The sequence below is a fragment of the Lepeophtheirus salmonis genome, chromosome 11, assembly GCF_016086655.4.
Source record: "Lepeophtheirus salmonis chromosome 11, UVic_Lsal_1.4, whole genome shotgun sequence".
In the NCBI taxonomy this organism is placed as follows: Eukaryota; Metazoa; Arthropoda; class Copepoda; order Siphonostomatoida; family Caligidae; genus Lepeophtheirus; species Lepeophtheirus salmonis.
In genome coordinates this window covers 14,322,538-14,344,885 of record NC_052141.2, presented here as the reverse complement: position 1 = coordinate 14,344,885, position 22,348 = coordinate 14,322,538, and the positions used below count along the sequence as shown (strand labels likewise).

Here is a 22,348-nt window from a genome sequence, read left to right as displayed (position 1 = left end):
ATTTCATTGAATGAGCTGTGGATGGAGGATGATTATTCTGTGTCTATTCCTCACTGGGTCTTTAAGTCGATCATTTGTCTTTTTATGAAACTCCTTAGTTCTTATAGAAGTATACAATTATTTCTTAGAAGATCTAGAGGAATTGATGTGTTCTTCAGCATAGGAGCGATGATTCAAACGATCAGAAGTCAAAAGTCACTATTGAAGATCTTGATGTGAAGGGACATCTTCACAATGAACGATCCCTCCATTAAAGGAGACAAAATCTCTTGAACAGAACATAAAGTTAAAGCAAGGATCAGAAGGCATAAGACTAAATATCCAAAAAGAATAATTTTAATATATATACTAAATATATACATTAATTATTAAGAATGGAAACAATGGTCCAGTATAACTGAATGCTTTGTAGGAAAGATCCACCTAACTTCGTTTGGTTATTTTTCTGTCGATATTAGGAATACAACGGGATTTGTGATAAATTTAAACGGATTATCTTGCAATTTTCTAGCTCAAATTGGAACAAAATGTGGAATATTTTAACTAGATTTCGGAAATTAAGTAACGTAAAATAAATATAAATATAGTTTAGGTTATCAATATTGTATTAATGTATTCATTTATGCAAGAAAGTCAACATAAATAAAGAAGATTGTGATGGCGTGAAAAAGAGCTATGCGGAAAAGAAGCACGCTGAAAAGAAGTTGTAAAGTAAAAAGTGCTCCCAAAACAGCCCTGCTGAAAAAATCACGCTGAAATCTATGACTGCCATAAATCTAATACATAACTACATATTCATACATGTAAAACCGCTGTATTTTTTAGCTGGCCCGTTAATTTTGAATTGGTAATATAGAGAGCCAATTTTATTTTCCTTAACAGTTGTCATTATTATTTAATTTCTGAGTAGTGAACATCCTTTTCTAAATATATTCAATTACATGCAAAACCTGATTGAACGTTCGTGTGTGGCCTTATAAAAGACCGAGTGTAACCTTGAAGATTTGTGTGGAGCTATAATTGTAAGTCCTTGTTTGACTCAAAGTAGAATTGGGGACTAAAATCGAAGTAATTTTAGGAAATGTTCTATTTTATATTATTTTTTCCTTCCTCTCTTGTCACAGCTGATTGTTGCTGGTCTAATGAAACGTCATGAGCATGATTCTATCTCTCCTCCAAAACATTCTTCAAATTGTTAGGGTTGCCATGTTGATTTTAGGTTTCTTTTTTTTTAATATGCCCATTCCACACCAGATTGGTACCTTCGTACATATTATTTTAAATATAAATATGTAAGATGCGCCTAACATCGACCCAAAAATTGGTATGGAATGAGAAACCATCATTTACAACAAGCGGGGAAGAGGGTTAGGTCCCAAAACATTGTATAAAGAAGGAACCAAAAAGGACTCAAAAGAGACCCAAAACAAGAAAAAACTGATAAAAAAAGATTCAATGGAAGCCCTTAGGGTTATGAAACGAGGGGGGAGAGGCCCAAACTGATGAAACCCCTCCTTCAAGGAGAACTCATTTTCCTCAAATGCCTGCTGAGGACAACAAAGAATACCGGTAGTTCCATAAATACGCAGACTAATTTTTAAACGCTTATATATCAAGGTTCCGTGCCCGGAAATAAAAAATTCCAGCACAAGTAACTTTTTGTTTTTCCTACTCGCATCAAAAAAAGTCGTTTACAATGAATGACGAGGCAAAACGTCATATGGTTGCCACTCTCCTCCGCGCCGGTAGGTCTATCAAGGAGATAATCAATCACACTGGACTATCCAGGACTACTGTGTTCAAGGTCCAAAAACTTGTCAAGGAGGGAAAAGATCTGAAGGAGGGTGTTCGGACCGGTAGACCACGAAAAATCAATGTGGATGAGGTGAGGGAGGTCTTCATGGCCAACCCAAAGACTTCCATGACAAAGGTGGCTGAAGACAGGAATGCTCATGAGGCCATGATTTCCAGGGCTGTAAAAGAAGTTGGTGGCCGATCTCTAAGGAGGATTGAGATACCTTTATTGTCTCAACATCAACGTGATAAGCGCCTAGAACATTGCAAAGTCATCCTGAATGATATCAAGCATGCCCTGGCTAGTGGCATCATCATTTTTTCAGATGAAAAGAAATTCACTGTCGATCCAGAGTTCAACATGTCAAGTGACCGTGTGGTGACCTTTAATGACAACAGGGACATGGTTGAGGAGCTTTGGACAATCACCACAGTCCAACATTCAGCATCTGTGATGATGTTTGGTGCCATTGCATCAAATGGGGCAAAAATTGATTTAATTTGGTTCAAAACTGGTTTTCGACTTAAATCAAAGACCTGCTCGGAGATTTTGAAGGACAAGGTCCTTCCATAGGCCCTCAAGATCTCTAATGGGACTCCTTTATCTTCCAGCAGGATGGGGCACCTGCCCATACCTCTGGAATGACTCAGGATTGGCTCGCTGCCAACATGCCATTTTGGAACAAAAACATTTGACCACCTCAATCACCTGATTTGAATCCCCTTGACTACAGTGTGTTGTGGCAAATTGAGAAGAAGGCCTGTGCTACCCACCACCACAATTTGGACTCATTGAAGACCAGCGTCAATGAGCAATGGACAGCCATGGAAGACCATTACATCATCAATGTGTGCAAGGCTTCCGCGGGCGCTTGGAGGGTGTCATAGCAGCTGATGGAGATTATATTCCGTAATTATATTAAATTTATACAGGAATAAATTCTTTATTATATAATTCTCAAAAAAAAAAATACGTCATACGAATTTTATTACACATTTAATTATTTGCTACGAAAAGTACGCGTATTTATGCAACTACCAGTATAAAAAAGAAACCAGGCCCAAAAAGAAGTTTCTTTGTGACGATATTGCTAAGGAGGCAAACAAAATGGTAATGATAAGAAATAACTTTGACCATATTTCCATCATTGAATGGAACAAAGTTATTAAAATATTAGACACAGACCACGTATGTCGTCTGTTTGCACCAATCGGCTACCTAATTCCTAACTATGAAGGGTGTTGCTATACAAATAGAAATGGAGTCATTTACGTAAATGATGATGCATCAGGACAATATGTCCGAAAAAATATAATAGTAAAAACACCTTTCCTTGCGACCTCATGTGATGGATAGGAGCGAATGAGGGAGCTCAGAAAAGAGAAAACATAACATATGAGCTCTTTCGAGGGGTGACTGCAAACATTGGAGACGAAGTTCATGCTCGTATTATAGCACACCAATGCGATACTCTCCAGATTAAAGGTAAGGTGAAACTTGCAAAATCTGAATTTGCTAACTTTGGTAAGGTACTCTATATATGTGTTGATCCACTGCCATTTGAATCCCTTCAAATTGATAGACTTCACTATCAGAATAGCCTCAACAGGAAAGGTACGTTTCCAATACACAAGGAAATCATCTATTATACAACAAGGGGAAGAAGAAGTTGAGGCGGATACCGCAAAACCAAATCAAGGAGAGTTCAAAAACAACTTGTAACACTAGCATAAAATATTATACTGCCACTAGCAAAAAAGATAATACTAAAATCAGTAAACAAACGGAGATTGATAGTGGTTGCAACAAATCAATGGATGTTGATGGTGCCACTGATGCCAATTATGGAGGAACTGAAGCTCTCAATGAAGATGACGTACAAAGAGCAAACAAACAACCAAGTACGGAAAAAGCAGATCAAGACCCGAAGACGCCAACAACGGAAGTTAAAACCCCAACTTTTTGTTTTCCCATTACTGAGATATGGCTCAGTATTTGGGATATTTATGATGTTCTCAATTTGAGTTCTAAGTTTTCTGCTTAGAGGTTTGATTATTAATATACGAGCAACTAATCATAAATATTTTTTGAGTTGTTTTTGTAGCTCGATCCATTATTTTGTAGCATTATCAAATAACTTCTCTATTTTGGATTGTTTTTTTGGACTCTTCCCAGTCATGGAATCCTTCAACTCTTTTGGCTCATTAAAACGCTCGGGACCTAATGCACTGAAATCAGTAGTACTGCAAAAACTTGGAGACAGGATCGTTGCCTATATCTCAGAGCTTTATAAAGTCATCCTCATCACTGGGTATACACCAAGATGCTGGGGAGAAATGAAATTAAGTTTTCTGCCAAAACCAGGTTAAAAAGATTACAGCTTGGCCAAATCCTTCAGACCGATAACTCTTTCCAACTTTATGGTTCAAGGCCTGGAGCGGATTTTACATAGGGAAGTTGAAGAAGTCATTCAACACTCAACTCACAACATCCCTATACAAGGGGCTTATTAACTGAGACGGTCCTTTTACAAGTTACCGATACCATAGAAAAATCCATCTATCAACAAAAATGCACACTTGTTGTCAGTGTTAATTAGACCGGTGCACTTCATTGTATACAATTTTATTCAGCTGATATAACAATGAAAAAACTGGGTATTCAGGATTGTATCAAATTCTGGTACAAAAATATATTAAGTACTCGTACGGTCACAGCCAAGGTTAAAGGCGAAGAAGTTTGTGTCAATCCAACCCGCGGGAGTCCACAAGGGGCGTTCTATTTCCGGTTTTTGGGAATATACCATACATAATAAATTTAAAAAATGAGGAATCAAGGTCGTTGGCTACGCAGACGACATCCTTCTTTTTAATTAGTGGAATACAACCCCACCCCATCTTGTCAATGTAATGCATAGGGTAATCAATACTGTTATTGAATGGGGAACCTAAATTGATCTTACCTTTAACCTATCAAAATCAAGTGCTATAGTCTTTTCGAAATCTTATACACTTAAATGAAAATACTTTCCACAATTAAAAATGGATGTTAAAGTAATGGAATATGCCACATATATGAAGTACCTATGTGTGACTTTTGATCAAGGACTCACCTGTACATAGTATTTGAAAAAGAAACGCCTCAAAGTGCTCTCGGATATGGAATATGGCCAAAGCAATCATAGGACAAAAAATGGGGACTGACCTCAAGCAAGGTTCTCTGGTTGTATGAATCTATGATCAGACCTATCATCTCCTATGCCATCTAGTATGGGGACATACAATCCCTGAAAAGACAAGTGCAAGGAAAATTTTATCACCATTCAAAAGAAAGCACACTTTGGAATGATTTATATATTTCGATCGACACCAACAGCAGGAATGGAGGCAGTACACATCTGGACATATACATCAAGGAACAGGCGACAAAATCAAAATGGAGAACGAAGAATTTCTTACGTGATACCTGGGAAAGAATTGGTAATCCTCTAAAATGTCGTGGACATCAGTTCCACAGTGATAATATACAAGTTGGAATGGATCAACGAAGTGACAGCATAAAAAGCCATCGTATTTGGATAAATCATAGTCAGATTAAGAATCTTGACGCTATCATCTTTAAGGATGGGTCTAAAGACGGAAACACTGGGATTAGATGGGTCATCACCAAAGGTGATGCATCGATTTATCATTCAATGACTTCATTGAATGAAAAAGCTTTTGTGTCTTCACGAAGAGATTTTCCCCATAAGACAATGTGTAGATGCTCTTCTCAAGTACAAAAAAACACTGAGCAATGTAATAATCAGATCAGACTCCCAGTCAACGATTACTGCAATCTTTAATCTACTAGTACTGATAAAGAAGGAAATGAATTTGCAGACCATCTTACAAAGAGGGTTACAGAGAGCCAAAACCAGTTCGCTATTGGAACGCCTCCATGCTACATATAGAATGTGATTCATTCTTCTTCTATCAGTATTGGTGTGCCCGATATAAAAAGGATCAATTTATGAAATATACAGATACTATGCTTAATAAGCAGAAGTCCAAGTTTATCAAGCTCCGAAAAGAAAAGTTGAGACTCATTGTACAATCTTACAACGGATATGCCCCTTTTCTAGCCCACCGAAGCAAATGGAAGGACATAGCTCAACGTAAAATGTCTGTATGGAAGAATTCCAAAGTGTAGATCATCTCATCAATACATGCCCGACCCTATCTTACATTACATTACATTATCAATGAATGAGGCAAACGAAGACATTCGTATTTTAAAATTTATGAAATGTAAAAAAAATAAAAAATATTATTGAACAAAATTTTAATGTATTCTAGGTTTTAGAATATGCTCTAGTAGCACAAATACCCCGTTGTGTGGTCCTGTTCGCTGCCTTATATTTGTATAACTTTATTTTATGTACATATGTATGGCAAAAAATATAATAAGTAATAAATATTTAACAAACTTTTTTGCAGATAACCAAGATATATTTAAAAAATAAGTCTTTTCAAGGGAATTTCTACAATTTTCACCTCCCTAGAGATCACTATAAATTGTATATAGAGCTCTTGTACATATGTTGAACCCGATTCTAACTTGTTAAGAAATAAAATTCTCGGATATGATACATATTTACTATGTAATAACTATTATTAAAGACTATGGTTGACATGAACAAGATTTCATGTCTCCATATCCTCGCAAGTTAGATAAATAACAATTCAATTACAGTTTTAGTCAAAATCAAGCATTTTTTATTAAATAAATAAATAATATATTAACATATCATTGCTATAGTGACTAAAAATCATTTTACAAAATGATACACGTTACATCAATTAACAAGTGATGAATTATATATGTTGATTTGGTCAATGTCAAGCCATACATCCGAATTTCAAAATTTAGTTCTGCTTTTCATTTATTCAGATTGACTTTCATTAATTAAAGACGGAAAGATTTTAGTTTTTTAATAATTAGGACAAAAGAAGAGATCCACGATACTTTATCCTCAATAAGAGATGCTCAATTTATGATAAATGCAGGGATGATGATAGGTTAAAAATTTATTCTTAATAGAGAAATAAACCAAGGTAAGCTTTATACTAGAGTTGAGTCGTCTTCTTCCTTGGGTAGGAATATATCCACCCATATATGTATAGCAAGATACAACAAGATAAAGGTCTCTGGATGTTAAATATAAAATAAAGATATGTTAATTACAATTAGGTACTACAAAAGTATGAAGTTATTACCATAAATTTAAAATATACAAAAAGCAACACATTTGAATAATTGAATTATTCGAACTGAAATAAATTTGATATTTAGATATACTATAAATTTGACTATTGCTAAGATCATTTTTCATGCATTAATACCATAGGAAGTAGAAATCCATGTTTTCTAAGAGTTAGGGCCAAAGGAAGATTGAGGGAAACTAAGGAAGATACTTCTAACTTGATCATCCATCTCAAGAGATTTTCGGATTCCGTATTCCACGTGGGACGACGGAATGAAAATTCATCTGAGAAAAACTACTAGACTTCATAAAGGAGTAGAGTTGATTCCTTGCTTGGGACGGATATTCCAGGATTATAACAATGAAGAGATCAATTCCCGATGATTAAAGAATTTTAATATTACAAATTTAATTATTAATTATTTTTATTGAATTTGTACGAAGTGCAGTGCTGGAATATTAATTATTATTATTTATTACGGAGTAATATTATTATTTATCTATTTGGTTTATACTAGCCCAGTCTTAGGATCGGTCCTATCGGTCATTGGAATTTTTCATTAAAAAAGTCGATATTTTAATAAAACAAATAATATATATGAAACATGTACTTAAGAACATTGCCCACATCTTCCAAAAATATTCTTGTTTTCATTATATTTCAATAAAAAACCAATATATCCTAACTTTTTCTTAGAGCTAACTTACAACAATTTTAGAGATATAAGAAAACATTTTCACTTTGTATACGTTAAAAAATGTATAACCAAGTTATTAAATACAAAATAACTTAAAATTTCTTTTAAGTATCTGTAACTAGCTAATTAAAGAGTTTTTTTTCCAGAATTTGATTGAGATGTGCGACCTAAAGATGACCTCGTATAAAAATGAAATTTAGCATAGGTAACTTTTATTGCATATAACAACTCTTTCGTGTTCAAAATTCTAGAAAAGTTGAAAATCAAACTGCACTACCTAGTAGTCCATTCAGATCTGAACACTTTAAATTTTAAACTTCAACAAGATATAATTTATTTATCAACAGTAAAATTGGAACAAAATTAATACTATAAATAGATGTGTATCTGAGCTTACTTAATCATGAATGTACACACTATATATGACTATATGTAATGCTCGACAAGTGGGACTGGATAGGAACAGACTGGACTGCGGTCCTAAATTAGGACGACACAACACAACTCGCAGCTTCCCAAGATGTACATAATTGGAATTCAATTGAAATTAACTTTGGAAATACAGGAACAAGAGTAGATTAATCAACAGCATATAATAAAATAATACATAGACACCTTGGATTGTTAGTGACATAACCTTGAGTTTATTCCATTTAAAAAAATCAAAAAGCTGAAAAAATATAATTGATAAAGCAATAGCAATTGTTCTTTTGATGGAGATACATCTCACATCATATAATCTCTGTGTTTGATTAAAGCAAATGTTACTAATTAGAGAAGTTGGAAAATATAATAATCAACATCATTAAAACTTTGCAAATAAGAATTGGTTTTCTTTGTATATCATGTTACATAATACTCTGATACAAAATAAACTCTTATTTTCTAATTCCAAAATCAATTCTCATTCAATTTTCAAATTTATTATTTTGTCATCTCCAAGACAGAAAAACATATAGGTATATATATTCATAATACTACCTAAAGGTAGCGGGAAATCACATAGACAATAGTCAATATTATTTCTTGTTAATGTTTAGACTCCATCGGTGCGGGCAAACATTGTAATATAGCACCTGTACATTATATAAAATGTATTATTATGAAAATGTGTTATAAATTTCAAATAAAATGCCAACTACTCTGCATGAAAAATTTTGTCTTGAAAGGAAATTCAATTTTATTTTTTGTAAAAAAAATGCCAAATCGAAATTTGCAAAAAAAAAAATGCTATGTACTAATTTTGAAAAAAGTTGTATATCGCATTTATTGGAATTGTAAAGAGCTACCACAAGCCTACAAATATTTCATTGTATTTGCAAAAACACAAAAGTTATAGAGAATAATGTTGTTGGAAAAATAATCCTCTATAACTCTTTTATTTTTGCGAATATTGCAAAAATGATGAAATAAAATATTCTGTAAATTGAATATACTTTTTTGTTTAACAGTTAAGGTTATAAAATTTAATGTCCAAAATGCGCCATATGGGGTGATATTTCTTCTTAAAAATTAAAAATTGACGTTTGATGATAAAATGATAGATGTTTCAGTTAAAGCCCCAAACGAATATTCAGACTTATTTCTTCAAAGATTATTTAATTAGTGATTCCAATATTCCATAGAAATCCATTTTTTTTGCAACTGAAAAGAAAAAAAAATAAAATTCATTTTTCACTGATTTCTTTTTTGCCCATAACTATTTCATTTTGAATAAATTTGGCAAACTTTTTTTTGTTTAAATCCACAAGAGTATTTTTTATTCACTTTTTGACAGAGCTATAAATATATAAGATCAAGCATTCTAAAATTACTGTAACTATAAATAAACAAAATCTGCAGAAATATTAATTTATACAATACATCTTATGAATGTTTATATATTTGTGATGAGACAATTCCAAAGAAATCCTGATGCCGATGCCATTGCATTATAAATTCCTGATGCCAATTCCAAAACCGACTCCAATTCTTTAATGTTTTAATTAATAGTTGAAAATAACATTTTGCTTCAAGGGTGTCCAGAGAGATATATATATATGATTTTGTATTTTTGACAAATCCAAAAATTATTTTTGATTTGATATTTTTGATTTACAATTCATCCCACTGTATCTGGTGTCATTGAACTCTAAAAACAACTTTTGTTGTTTATGGGCTAAAGAATAATCCCCCTTATATGGCCCATGCAAAGTTTCACCCTCTTAAACCTAATGGTATGTGACCCATAAAGGACACACACACACAAATTTTATAGTCTATACAGATAATAAAATTATAGGAATCGGTAAAATGAGTGCCTTTTTTAATGTGCATATAGAAATTCTAAAAATGTATTTACAAAGTATAACATTAAAACTTTAGATAATTAGAGACAATCGACACAAGGAGTAATAATATAATTATTTATTATTTTTGTCCATGAAAAGTTCTGTTAAATGTTTATTAAAGATCTAATATTTGCATATAATTATAGAGAAACGCCAACAAAAGTTCCCATAACATGCTACATAACTTTCATTCGTAATGGTCACCCTTAACCTTGACCACAGCCCGAAGTCTCTCTGAAAAGGAATTGCATGAAGTTGATTTTTTTTCCAAAAAAATATTATATACACGGGGATGGAGTCCCAGGGAGGCACTATTTTAGCCTTCAGGTCATCCAAAATCTTGCTGGGGCTCACAGAGGTTCCACTCCCAAGAATTAACCAAATGGAATAATCCATGATGTTTAGGTCGTGGTTTGAAGGGGACCAGACTGTATTGTCCCAGAACCCACTCAAATTGGCCTCACCGCACCCCTGTCTCTCTGTATGTTTTGTAGGGGGCACCATCGTGTTGGAAGGTCTATGGCTCATTATGGAAGAGTTATTGGGACCAGGGAACAAGACCTTCCTTCATAGTCTAGGAGCATGCTACGGAAGATTTCACACCTTAAGATACAGAACATTTGGCCCCATGACATTGCTTATGTCTCCTAAAACATTGATTTTTTTTGTCAGCCTAGCCTCCAGACACCCCTGAAAATAGCCTCTGCAGGTTTTTTTTAACCATAAGATACATCGACAAAACTTGCACAAATGTATAGTACAAACTCAGAGTATAAAAGACTGGCAAACAAATTGGGTCAAAAACTTAGGTCAGCCCCCTGCCCACCTCCCCTAAGGTAAAATAAAAAACCGTAAAATTTATGGGTTTGTTTAAACCCGAAAAGGTACATGGACAAAACTTACATCAATGTATTTTTCTACGTCAGGACATCATAAAAACCAAGAATGAAAAAAAATTACATGGGAAATGTGGGGTCAGACCTTCCCAAAGACACCCCAAAAAACTAGGATTTTATGGTTTACTTAAACCCATAAAGTACATAGAGAGAACTTGTATCAATGTATAGTACTATTGTTTAAAAAATGATCTCGATGAGATTCTATTTATTCTGTGATTTTTCTTTACCCCTTTTTCATCAACAAGACACTGGTGTCCCGCATATTCATTCATTCTTCCTTGCATCAATTTACATTATATTTGAGATATTTTCAAATTATTGTAAAGAGTAATAATAGATCTTTAAAATTAAAAAAAAGTCTTATCAAACGACTTTTTATTCGTCCTATATAAGTCTTCAAACCTTATTTGGAATTCCTTCAAATGACATTATACTTATCATATACTTTTTATGTATGGATAATTTAATATATTTTAAACTATACTATTAACCAAATTAATAGCATTTCAGACAATGCAGACAGTACGAATGAAGAAGACATAAGCAATCTATTATATGATTCTAATACTAAGTTATACCGTATGAAGAGTTTTTCTACAGAAACGAATGAATAAGATGCTTCATTGACTCCTGAATCCAAAATCCATGTTGTTATTACGATACTTTGAAATTATTACTTTAATGATAATCTCAAAGATGATTAGAGTGATACAACATTTAAATAAGAATAACTGAAAGTGTCAATCTGAAGGAAAGGCTTACAAATTTTTTGTCCTACAATTGTTAAGCTCTTTAAAAAAGGCATAAGGAAATAACTGCTTCATTCTAATAAGATTCAGTCATCAACACAATTTTATCTATGAATCTTCTAGATATAGTATTCAATATCGTTTATATCATTATAAATGATCGCTTCTTGACTTCAAAGTTGACAAAAGAGTCTTATTAAATATAATAAAGGGGTAAGAGGGCAACCCAATGGTCTGGACCAACGCAAAGAAAAAATATATCTGTTATAATGGACAATCATATTTTGGTCATTGGTATGGCTTGTAATCTTGCTTTATACTTGGTAAGATAACGAAAATTACTTCGTTATGTTTAACATGTAGAACTGATGACTTAAATTAATTTTAATCCATTTTTCATAGTAGAATGATTAAATAATTGAATTATGAATAAAAAGTATATCAAGATAATTCAAAAATGTGAAGAATTCAACTCAATAGCGAATTTTTAGTATTTTGTTTATACAAAATACTAAAAATTATCAGCGTCCCATAGAATTCTGTCGAATTTTATTCGAATAATTCTAATTAGTTCTAATATGATCAAAGAGATCAAGAATTAACTCTAATTATCTTTGATTTTCTTTTCTATTCCTTGTGGGTCTGAAAGGGTTAAGTGCATGTTGACGAAAATGACAATACTAGTGAGGAAAGTGAAATCAGTGAAGAGGAGATTATAAATCCTGACTATTTATGGCAAATGTCCTTGTAATTTTTATTTAAAAATGTATCTATAAAGTTTATAATACAATGTGTAACTGAAAATATGGTAAAATTGGGATTGTTATCAAGTCCTGATAAGACATTATCAATACATTGTTTAAATTTATTGGGGGGGGGGGAAGGTTATACTTAGGGGATAATTTTTGAGGGTCTGACTTAATTTTACCAGACAGAATTTGGTTGACAGTCTTGTTTTTTTTAATAATGCCCTGAAATAGTATACATACATTGAGGCAAGTTTGTCTATGTACTTTATGGGTTGAAATTAACCATAAAATTAAAGTTTTTTGGGGTGACTTTGGGAGGGTATGACCTCGCTTTTCCGATGGATTTTTTTTGTCCGTCTTGGTTTTTATGATTGCCTGATATTGTTCTATCCATTGGTGCAAAGTTTTGTCCATGTACCTTATGGTTAAAAAAAATCCGCCAAGAGGCTTTTTTCAGGGGGGTAAGGAGCCCAGACCCAGCAGGGGTGGTCAGGCTGACAAAAAAAAAAGAAGAATAATTTTATCGATGACATAAGTAATGTCAGGGGGTCAAACCTTTTGTACCTTAAGGAATGAAATCTTCCGTGGAAGGCTCTCGGACTATCAGGATGGTGATGATCTACTCCTTGCTGTTGATCTTCACCCCAGACGGCACACACACCGAGGGGACTTTCCTGTCTCAGTCACGGCCTCCCAAACCAACACAGACTGTGGCTTATGTACACTGTTGACTCCATCGTCACCCAGCTCACCTTTTTTGGCCAGAATCTCATCTTTTTGTTTAAAAGCCTCTTCCATAGTGAAAATCTTCTCATCGTTAAGCACAATGTTGAGAGCCGTTCCAGTCGTCAGCTTTTGAAGAATGACATTGCTTCTCTCATTTACCCTTGACCTTGCTTGAAAGGTGCTGTTGCCTCTTCAATTTGTAGGGACACATTCCAAAGTAATTTGAATCAGGTCTCTCATTGTTGTTGCCCCCATGATGAAATCCCTGCCTTGACGACTCTGGGTATCATTTTTGACCTTGGTCTGCCTGATCTGGGTCTGTCATTGATAGGTTGAGTCTCCTCATACATGTCAATGGTTCTTTTGATGAGCATGGGGTTGACCGCCAGGCTCTTCAGGTTCCTCAAAATGGCTGGTCGAGATTTGCCCTTCAGATACTCCTTGGTTATGGCCTCTCTCTTGGCTTCAATGTGGTTAAGAAAACTGTTATTTTGATCTAGTTTTGACGCAACTAGAGTTTATACAGAATATCTCGCAACCTTAAGTTTAATTATATTATATGAAGTTAATTTAACAGGACTTTCTGTGGACCTTGTCTACTCAATTCAGGGAAATATAAATATCTGAAAGCTATGTAGCAAATTTGATACACTCCGTGGTAAGAATTAAACGTTTCGTTTAGCATCAGTCCTTAATTAAATGAGAAACTTCCTTTCTAGGATAATTAGTATATTATCGAGTGATTAAATCTTTGTATACAAAAGTAAAATAAAATACTACATCATAGTGGATTTTTTTCATTAAGGTATATTTCAAATAAATGTCATGTTGATGATGAACTTTTCTCGGAATGAACTTGTCTTGAATGAATTTTCCTTGGAATAAACGTCTATTAGGAAAGAGCATGGTAAACTTTAGGTACACACTTTTGATTTGTCTGCAATTTTCTACCATTGAAAGAAAGGGGAACAAAATCGGTTTTCGTAAAAATTCTTTAAAAACTTTTATAGGATTGTCTATACATATCAAATTTTGAAGAATACAACTCATTCAAAATGATTGTAAATGTAACTTTTTTTCAATTGCAGAAAATTATAAAGTGCACCCAAAGACGTCTAATGGACATGTTGTGTTCAAATGTACCAAAATAATTTACATTATAAATACTTTATTTATGGACTTTAATATTAACATTTACTAATATATATGGCGCCCTTGCACATGTTTGTATGTATGTGGACCATTTTTTCATGTCGAAGCACCTGGAGTATTCCTGGACTCGCCTTTCTCACTCATTTCCATCAGTAATGATTTCTTCTCTCTGGGACTAAGGTAGTTTGTTTGTACATATTTCATTACGTTACTACGAAACTAAAAGGACAAAGAGTGAGTCTCTGTATATAATGTTGTGTCAGTCCATATTTATTCTGTTCAATCCATTCTTAAGACCGTTGGTTTTTGAGACTGGTACTTGGATTTTTTCGTTATATGGTTGATGGTTTATTAAACCAAATAAGATTTATATTATATGTAGGTATTAAGAAAACATTACACATTAGCCCCCTTTGATTTTCAACTTTTTTCGAATTCTGATTATGGTGGTTTAGTGCCAGAAAGGTATATGAAATTTACGGATACAGAATTTGCTTGTCCTACGTGCTCATCTCTAGGTCACACATCTCGATCAAAAGAAGGACAAATACTCTTTAATTAATAAATAAATATACTAAAAAGACATATTTAGTTATTTGGCAAAAAAAAATTTTAATAAACATTTTCCTTAACTTATAATCCGTGTTTCACATGTATTTTTTCCTAAACTATTCTATGAAAGAAAACATTACTTTTTGCTTCATATGGTAGCTTTAGAAAAAGGCTTTATCAATATTTTTTATAGATTAGTATAATCTATCATAATTTCAAGATGCAAAATAATGGTTAATGCTTTATTTTAACCTTTATGTAGTAAATAGATAACTTTTGTCGACTTTCAAACTTTGAACGATTGAATGTCCAAACTAAAGATGACATAATGGGGAAATGAATTTTTGCATAGGTGATTTTCTTACCAAATCACAACTTTATCGATCTAGCCGTGATTAAAATTCGAAAAAAGTTGAAAAACAAACTTTTCATTTGCACATATATTGCAAAAAACATTCCTAGTTTTGTTATAATGCAATATAATACAAACATATTATATTTTTAATATGTTATACCGGTAGTAGCATAAATATGTGGACTAATTTTTAAACACTTATATCGAGGTTCCGTGACCGGAAATAAAAAATTCCAGCACAAGTAATTCGGTAAATCTTTTGGCTTTGTTTTTTTTTTCTTACTCGCATCAAACAAAGTCGCTTACGATGAATGACGAGACCAATGACGTCATATGGTTACCACTCTCCTCCGCGCGAGTAGGTCTGTCCAGGAGATAATCAAGGACACTGGACTATCCAGGACTACTGTGTTCAAGATCCAGAAGCTTGTCAAGGAGGGAAAAGATCTGAAGGAGGGTGTTTAGACCGGCAGACCTCGGAAAATCAATGTGGATGAGGTTTTTGTGAAGGAGACCTTCACAAAAACTTTTTGCGACGTCAATCACCTGATTTGAATCCCCTTGACTACAGTGTGTGGTGGCAAATTGAGAAGAAGGCCTGTGCTACCCGCCACCCGAATTTGGACCCATTAAAGGCCAGTGTCAATGAGCAATGGGCAGCCATGGACGACCATTACATCATCAATGGGTGCAAGGCCTTCCGCAGGTGCTTGGAGGGTGTCATGGCAGCTGATGGCGGTAATATTCAGTAATTATATTAAATTTTATACCAGAATAAATTCTCTATTATATAATTCTCAAAAAAATACGTCATACGAATTTTATTACACATTTAATGATTTGCTACAAATAGTCCGCGTATTTATGCAACTATCAGTATAACTTATAATATCATATAAAAAGGAAAAAGGAATAACATTCTCATTGACGTCACGAAGAATCAATTTTTCCTTTTTTTAGACTAGAAGGACCAACACAATCCTTAAATTTTATGTTAATGCAATCATACCATGGTGACTATATATAAGGTGTGTCGATAAGAAACATGCAACCCACTCTGGTTAACGTTAGCTGACTACTTATTTGATGACGTCACAACGAGCCAAGTTCAGTGTTACTGACTAGTGTTAAGTGTTCACTCATATTAATCCAAGAATTATTTTTTCTTCCGGAGGTACTAGGTGCATTTGTGCTGTAGCAACCTGTACAAATCCATCAAATGTTCATCGAATTTCCTCTTAAATTGGCTCCTTTGTGACGTCATCAAAATAGGAAGTAAATAAACGCAAAGAGATCTCTTATTGACATAAATCATATACATATAGTCACCTTGAATCATACATGAAATCAAAAAAGACAAACACTCACCTCTTGATTAAAGAAAGCATAAATCATTGGACTGGCACAAATGGAACTCTTTGCAAACTGAAGAGGAATGGCTGAGAGCCAGGCAGGAGGATTTCCTCCAAATACAACATAGAGAGAACAGATTGTGTACGGAAGCCAAGCGATGAAAAATGCAAGGGTCATCACCATGAGAATAATCGTTGAGTTTCTTTCATGTCGTTTTGCAATTCCTCGCACGGAGGAGCTCATGGATTTTGAGGCTGTATTCTGAGAAGTGAAAAAATATTTGTTTCAAAGTTAAGCATTGAGGGCATATGAACAGGGCTCGTCGGTCGTTAAAGTTAGATACCACAAATATTGGATCATTTTTGACTCGTACAGGTCTAGTATATTTCTTTCCAATATCTATTCACGTAGGGGACGTTGACACTTATTCGAATCCAAAATTGTATCTGTATACTTGTATGTTGTATTTAACCAGGGGTCTGCAGGGAGTGGACAGTACCCCCCAAAAAAAAAAAAAAAAAATAAGGAATTTTTTTTGGGTCAGGATTAAAGTATTTTTATTCTGGCAAATTATGCATCAGAGCAAAAAATTTAATATCTAACAATTTTTTACAAAAATTAAAATTTTTATGAATAGCTGTGGATTTTTGATTTTTTTTTCTAAAATGATTTTTTTTTGTGAAAAGATGTAAATTTAAAAAAAAAAATTCTTTGCAAAAAATTTAATTTCGCGATTTTTTAAAATTAAATCCTACGAATAAAGCTACTTCAATGGTCAATGGTACTTCCTCTTAAAACGAATGAAGTATACTATTATTTTAATTATCAGCGTCGTTTGCAAAAAAAAAGAGAATAAATAAATAAATATTTAGAATAATAATTTTATTAAAAATGCACTTATTCACAAAAAAATTACATTTCTTGGAGAAAAAATTTAAAAATCCGTAGCTATTTAAAAAAATTTAAAATCCACAACAGTTCACAAAGTATTTAATTTCAAACTTTGAAAAAAATTGCCAATATTAAATCTCTGGGAAAAAATTTCCGATGTTAAATGCTTTGGAGAAAATTTCAAAAATCCACAGCTGTCGACAAAAAATTTCAAATATTAAATTTTCTAGTAAAAAGCAAATAATAAATTAATTATTTTTAGGGGAAGGACTACAGCTTCTCCAGTCCAACCTCTACAGATGCCCCAGTAATGGGCTAAATTATGGCATTACGTAGTCAGATGGAATAGATACAGGCCACCATACACTAGCCAGACTGTTTTTTACTTGCCACAGGCTCTTTGTGACTGCTGAGCCCTGCATTTTCGTCTAGGAATAATGCTTACTTTTTTGAGAAATAATGCGACTTTTACATTGCAAGTTATGATCACAAGAACAGGAAGGAAAAAACCAAATAGGAAGAGGTAAATTATATAGGTGAGTGAGCTGGGAGACTCCCAATTTGGAGCACAGCTGATGAAGAATATGGATATGTTAATAAGTATGAAGCTTTTTTAGGACGTCCACAGGATTTTATATACATATATAGGAAGGAAATGAAATTTCTTGGAAAAAAAATCAAATTTTTATTTTTTAGAAAATAGATTCAAAAATCTATAGCTGTCAACAAAAAATCGATTTTTTTTGATAAAAATTCAGAGCTGATAAGAAAAATTAATTTTTTTTGGAGAGAAATTTCAAAAAGTTAATACCAAATATAAATTTTTTAAGAAAAATTTCAAATATAAATAAAATATTTTTGAAAAAAGAAAAATCTCAGCTGTTCACACAAAAATAAATTGTTGGGAAAAAAATTTAAAAATTTTACTTTCTTTGAAAAAAATTCCAAATTTCAATAATAATTTTTGCGAGCAAATTTAAAAAGTTAAATTTCTGAAAAAAAAATTACAAATCCATAGTTATTGACAGAAAACAAATTTTTAGAAAAAGAAATTGAAAAATTAAAAGTTTCTTGAACAAATAAGATGTTTATTTTTTTTGGAAAAAAAAATTTAAGAATTAAATTTCAAATTTGAAATGTTTTCCTGACTAAAAAAAATTCTTGTAAAAAGCATAAATTTTTTAATTTGGGTCGGGGTGGGCTACGGCTCCTCAAGCCTACACCCTGAGGACGCCTCTGTTTTTAGATGGAAAATATTTGAATTTGAGTGAGTGCTTACCTCATACCAGACTTCTCTGGTATATAATCTCCCCATCCAAGGAGAGGTGGAGCCGTGATGAAAAAGGAACTTAACCAAATACCTCCAATGTAACAAAACGATCCCCGAAGAGTCAGCGTGTAATTTTTTTTAAATATAATACACAGGCGAACCAGAGCAAGGATGGTCAGTGTGTACACAGAGCCAATCCCTAAATTCACAGTTGAACCTTTTAATAATCCCTAAACATCCCCCCTCGTAAAACTTACCCATAGCTGTAAGAACAAAGCCCACGACCTTACAAAAACCCTCTCCATATTTCCACCCTCGATTGAAGGAGGAAAGAAAATCAACAGGGATGCCAAAGAAAGATACAACAAATTCAGTCACAATTAAGTTTAAGATTAGAATATTGAAAGGACTTCGAACCTGTCAAGTAAAGAGTCGTTTTTTACATTAATCCTTCATTTTAATTTCATTACCTTAGGGATTCGTAGGAAAACAAAGATAATAAAAGAGTTGCAGAGACACCCAATGAAACCCACAAGAGCCAAATAAAAACAGGCAATCCCATAGATGATTGGTGGAATCGGAGGATTTGCAAATTCATCCCAATTTAAAAATGAGGAGTTGTATGAATTCATGCTCAATTGAAGTTGATTTGATACTGCCTTTGTAATAGAAGATTATAATGATAAGGTACTAGTAATTATGCTCTTGTTTTTTGTTTTTTACATCATGTAGATAGAGTGTTATGATATGAATCATTAAAATAATTGTAGGGAGGCAAAAAAATAAAAAATAAGTGAGGTACATGTATATGTCAATTTGAGGACATTGTATTTTATTTTGATCTCATAAAATTTAAAAACAGAGAAACAAATATTCGCCATTTAAACTGGCTCAATGATTCCACACGCAATCCGAGCTCCTGAATTACCTGTTAAACGACTCCCCTCATTCATTCCCCTTCCAAGATCGTCTATATCTGCATGTACAATAATAGAGCGTCCCCTCACAAAGGTGGGATCATTGATCTTACTCAGAGAAATGACGTAATCTACTATCTCAATTCTTGTGTCACCCCAGCTGTCCGTAAAAATGTTGCCCAAATCTCCAACATGCCTGAAGTTGGAATGAAATCCTCCATGGTCCTTATTAAAGGGATTATAGTGAGGTCCGCCGGCAAGGCAACCATTACCCAGATCTGGAATTTCATGGATATGAAAACCATGGAAGCCGGGGGGAAGTCTGTATAGATTCCCCATCAAGATCACAACACCATTCATTTCCATTAAATAAATGTTTCCAATGGGTTCGGAGGTATTTCCTCTCTTAAATAGAGTGACTTTGGTTCTAGGATTTCGGCCTAATTAATGGATAAATGAATTACTGGGTGTCCCGTAATTTGGCATTAAAGGCATTTTCCCCCAAGGATACTTCGCCTTAATATATAAATATATTATCTTTTTACGTCATTATTGTTTATTTTTGGTTGAAATTAATGTTCCCTTTGAATTTCCTTAATCAAAATAGGTAATATTTTTGTACAATAAAACACATTTAATGGTTGTTTTCCGTTGAAATAATGATGGAGTTTTACTTTTTCATTATATCATGCTTGCTCGTCAAACCAAGAGTATTTTCTAACATGAATAATCTATCATGATTTCATAACTTTTCTCACAGAAAATAAGCATTTAATGATTTTATAATAATACATATTATATATTTTAATGAAAAAATTAACAAAGAAAATTCAATTTTAACCAAAAATAAATAATAATGACGTCATTCATTTTTATATTAAAACAAAATATCATAGAAGCATAATGGCGTAAAGGTAAAATGTCCTCAGGCAAAATTACCCTGCGCCAAATTGTTGATAGCAAGATTTTCATGTCTAAAAAACTTTAAAATTTAATTACTTGATCGTACAACCCCTGGCTCGATGACATTGGCTGTACATGATAGAAGAACAGTAGATAGACAAAAGAAAAATAAGGATTCCATTAGGATTGGTATGAGAATTCAATCTATCAAACTATCACAGATGATTTTATTCCAACGGGAAAGGAATTGTAATGGTTGGATGGGCCACTTCTTCTTATTGATTTACACTCCTTCTAAGTACTGAAGTATGAGACGTAATAACGAGGAATATATAACATTTAGAAGATGCGTAAGTGGTGTACGTCAAATCTGCGATGAAAACGCAGTCAGGTTGATAAACTAAAGGATTGGCAATTAATTTTATGATAATAGTTATGTAATATTGGCCAACAGACGAGCTCTCTTAATAAAGAAAAATATGCTTTATTTGATTTACATAACCAAATGTGTACATGGTTATTACCTGCAGAGAGTTAACTCGCTAACACAAAAATACTCCACCCTATGTATTTTATTGTCAATTGTCATGGCTATTTAATAAGTTATTCTTTTTGATAAATACACGAAGAAATAAGTTAATCTATACTTATGTTTCGTGTCCAAAAAGACATGAATACAAATCCCTTGTATATTTACAGATATGCAGGTTAAATAGATTAGTGGGACCACTTCTTCTTATTGATGTTTTTTTGAACACTCAAGGCCTGTCAAGTAAGTTGAGGCTATAACATAGTTGGATTATGCTAATCAGTGATAGTAGGCAATACTTTGTGAAAGTTATAATATAATTTGATAGGGGGCCTAGAGGATTTTGTATCTGGTCAGACTCTCAAGCAGAAATTGAAGAATTACGGTTGATAGAGACAAAGACTTCTTTTGTTTTATATACGAAAAATCTTTTGAGGTCGTTAGCTAGTGATGTCCTTCTTTCCCTCTGCTGGCTAAGAGATCAGAGTGATATCACTGGAAATGAGGTGGCTGATATGCTAGCCGAAGCTGAAACTCTGGATGAACCTCCTACCCGAATGGTTGGAATCCTGCGGACATCTCTTAAGGAGAAGATATCTGCCCATTACATAGTCAAATGGCAGACACTTTGGTCGAACCTTGACTATTGCCGTCAAAGCCGTGTGCTGCTCCCAAGAGTTAGTCTTGGGAGGTGGAATCATCACTTGGATTTTTCGAAAGTAGAGCTGAACTCCTTGGTTCAGTTTATGACTGCACATTGTCTCTTACGCCAACACCATCATCCCATGCACCATGAAGTTAGTCCACTATGTCGTGGGTGTGGTTTAAGAGATGAAGAACCACTTCATCTTGTTTATGAATGCCCTAAATTTATGATTGAGAGGACTCGGATTTTAGACAATATTCAACCTTTTCAAGGACATTCCGTCTCCAGCCTCTCCAGTTTTTTAATCAATTCTGATATCGGTAGGTAGTTGAACAATCCATCATCCCTAGCACTCGTTCAGGACGGACTCCAGTAGGATACCTAATCCGGCAAACTATTGCGAGGGCGCCAAAACTTAAAGCTATTGTTTCTTGTGTCCGTACTGATTGTATGTTTTATTTGAAGTGTAGTAATAATTTTTTATTATTATTATAAAAATGTAATTTGATAATAAAATGTCTATTTTTATTTAATTTAACTTACTATTCAAAATCATTTGTATAAAAAGGTTCAACATGTGCTAAATTTA

General features: G+C 33.3%; 1 protein-coding gene and 1 long non-coding RNA gene across 3 annotated transcripts; both read right to left on the bottom strand.

Annotated features, from left to right (window-relative positions):
• Positions 1-6,528: 6,528 nt before the first annotated feature.
• Positions 6,529-7,530, bottom strand: LOC139906599 (uncharacterized). Its single transcript, XR_011782234.1, has 3 exons — positions 7,180-7,530; positions 7,054-7,107; positions 6,529-6,984 (listed from the first exon to the last, which is right to left on the bottom strand). It is a non-coding gene; the product is annotated as an uncharacterized lncRNA (long non-coding RNA).
• A 6,812-nt stretch (positions 7,531-14,342) lies between these two features.
• Positions 14,343-20,903, bottom strand: LOC121126079 (blue-sensitive opsin). Of its 2 annotated transcripts, none has more exons than XM_040721371.2 (8): positions 20,681-20,903; positions 19,693-20,121; positions 19,235-19,419; positions 19,022-19,181; positions 18,774-18,963; positions 17,940-18,102; positions 16,619-16,864; positions 14,343-14,562 (listed from the first exon to the last, which is right to left on the bottom strand). In XM_040721371.2, the coding sequence occupies exons 1-8, from the start codon at positions 20,763-20,765 to the stop codon at positions 14,440-14,442; spliced, it is 1,581 nt and encodes a 526-aa protein (XP_040577305.1). In that variant the 5' UTR covers positions 20,766-20,903; the 3' UTR covers positions 14,343-14,439. The 2 variants fall into 2 exon arrangements, with proteins under 2 accessions (XP_040577305.1, XP_040577306.1); XM_040721372.2 differs by having other exon boundaries at positions 17,940-18,066.
• Positions 20,904-22,348: the final 1,445 nt, after the last annotated feature.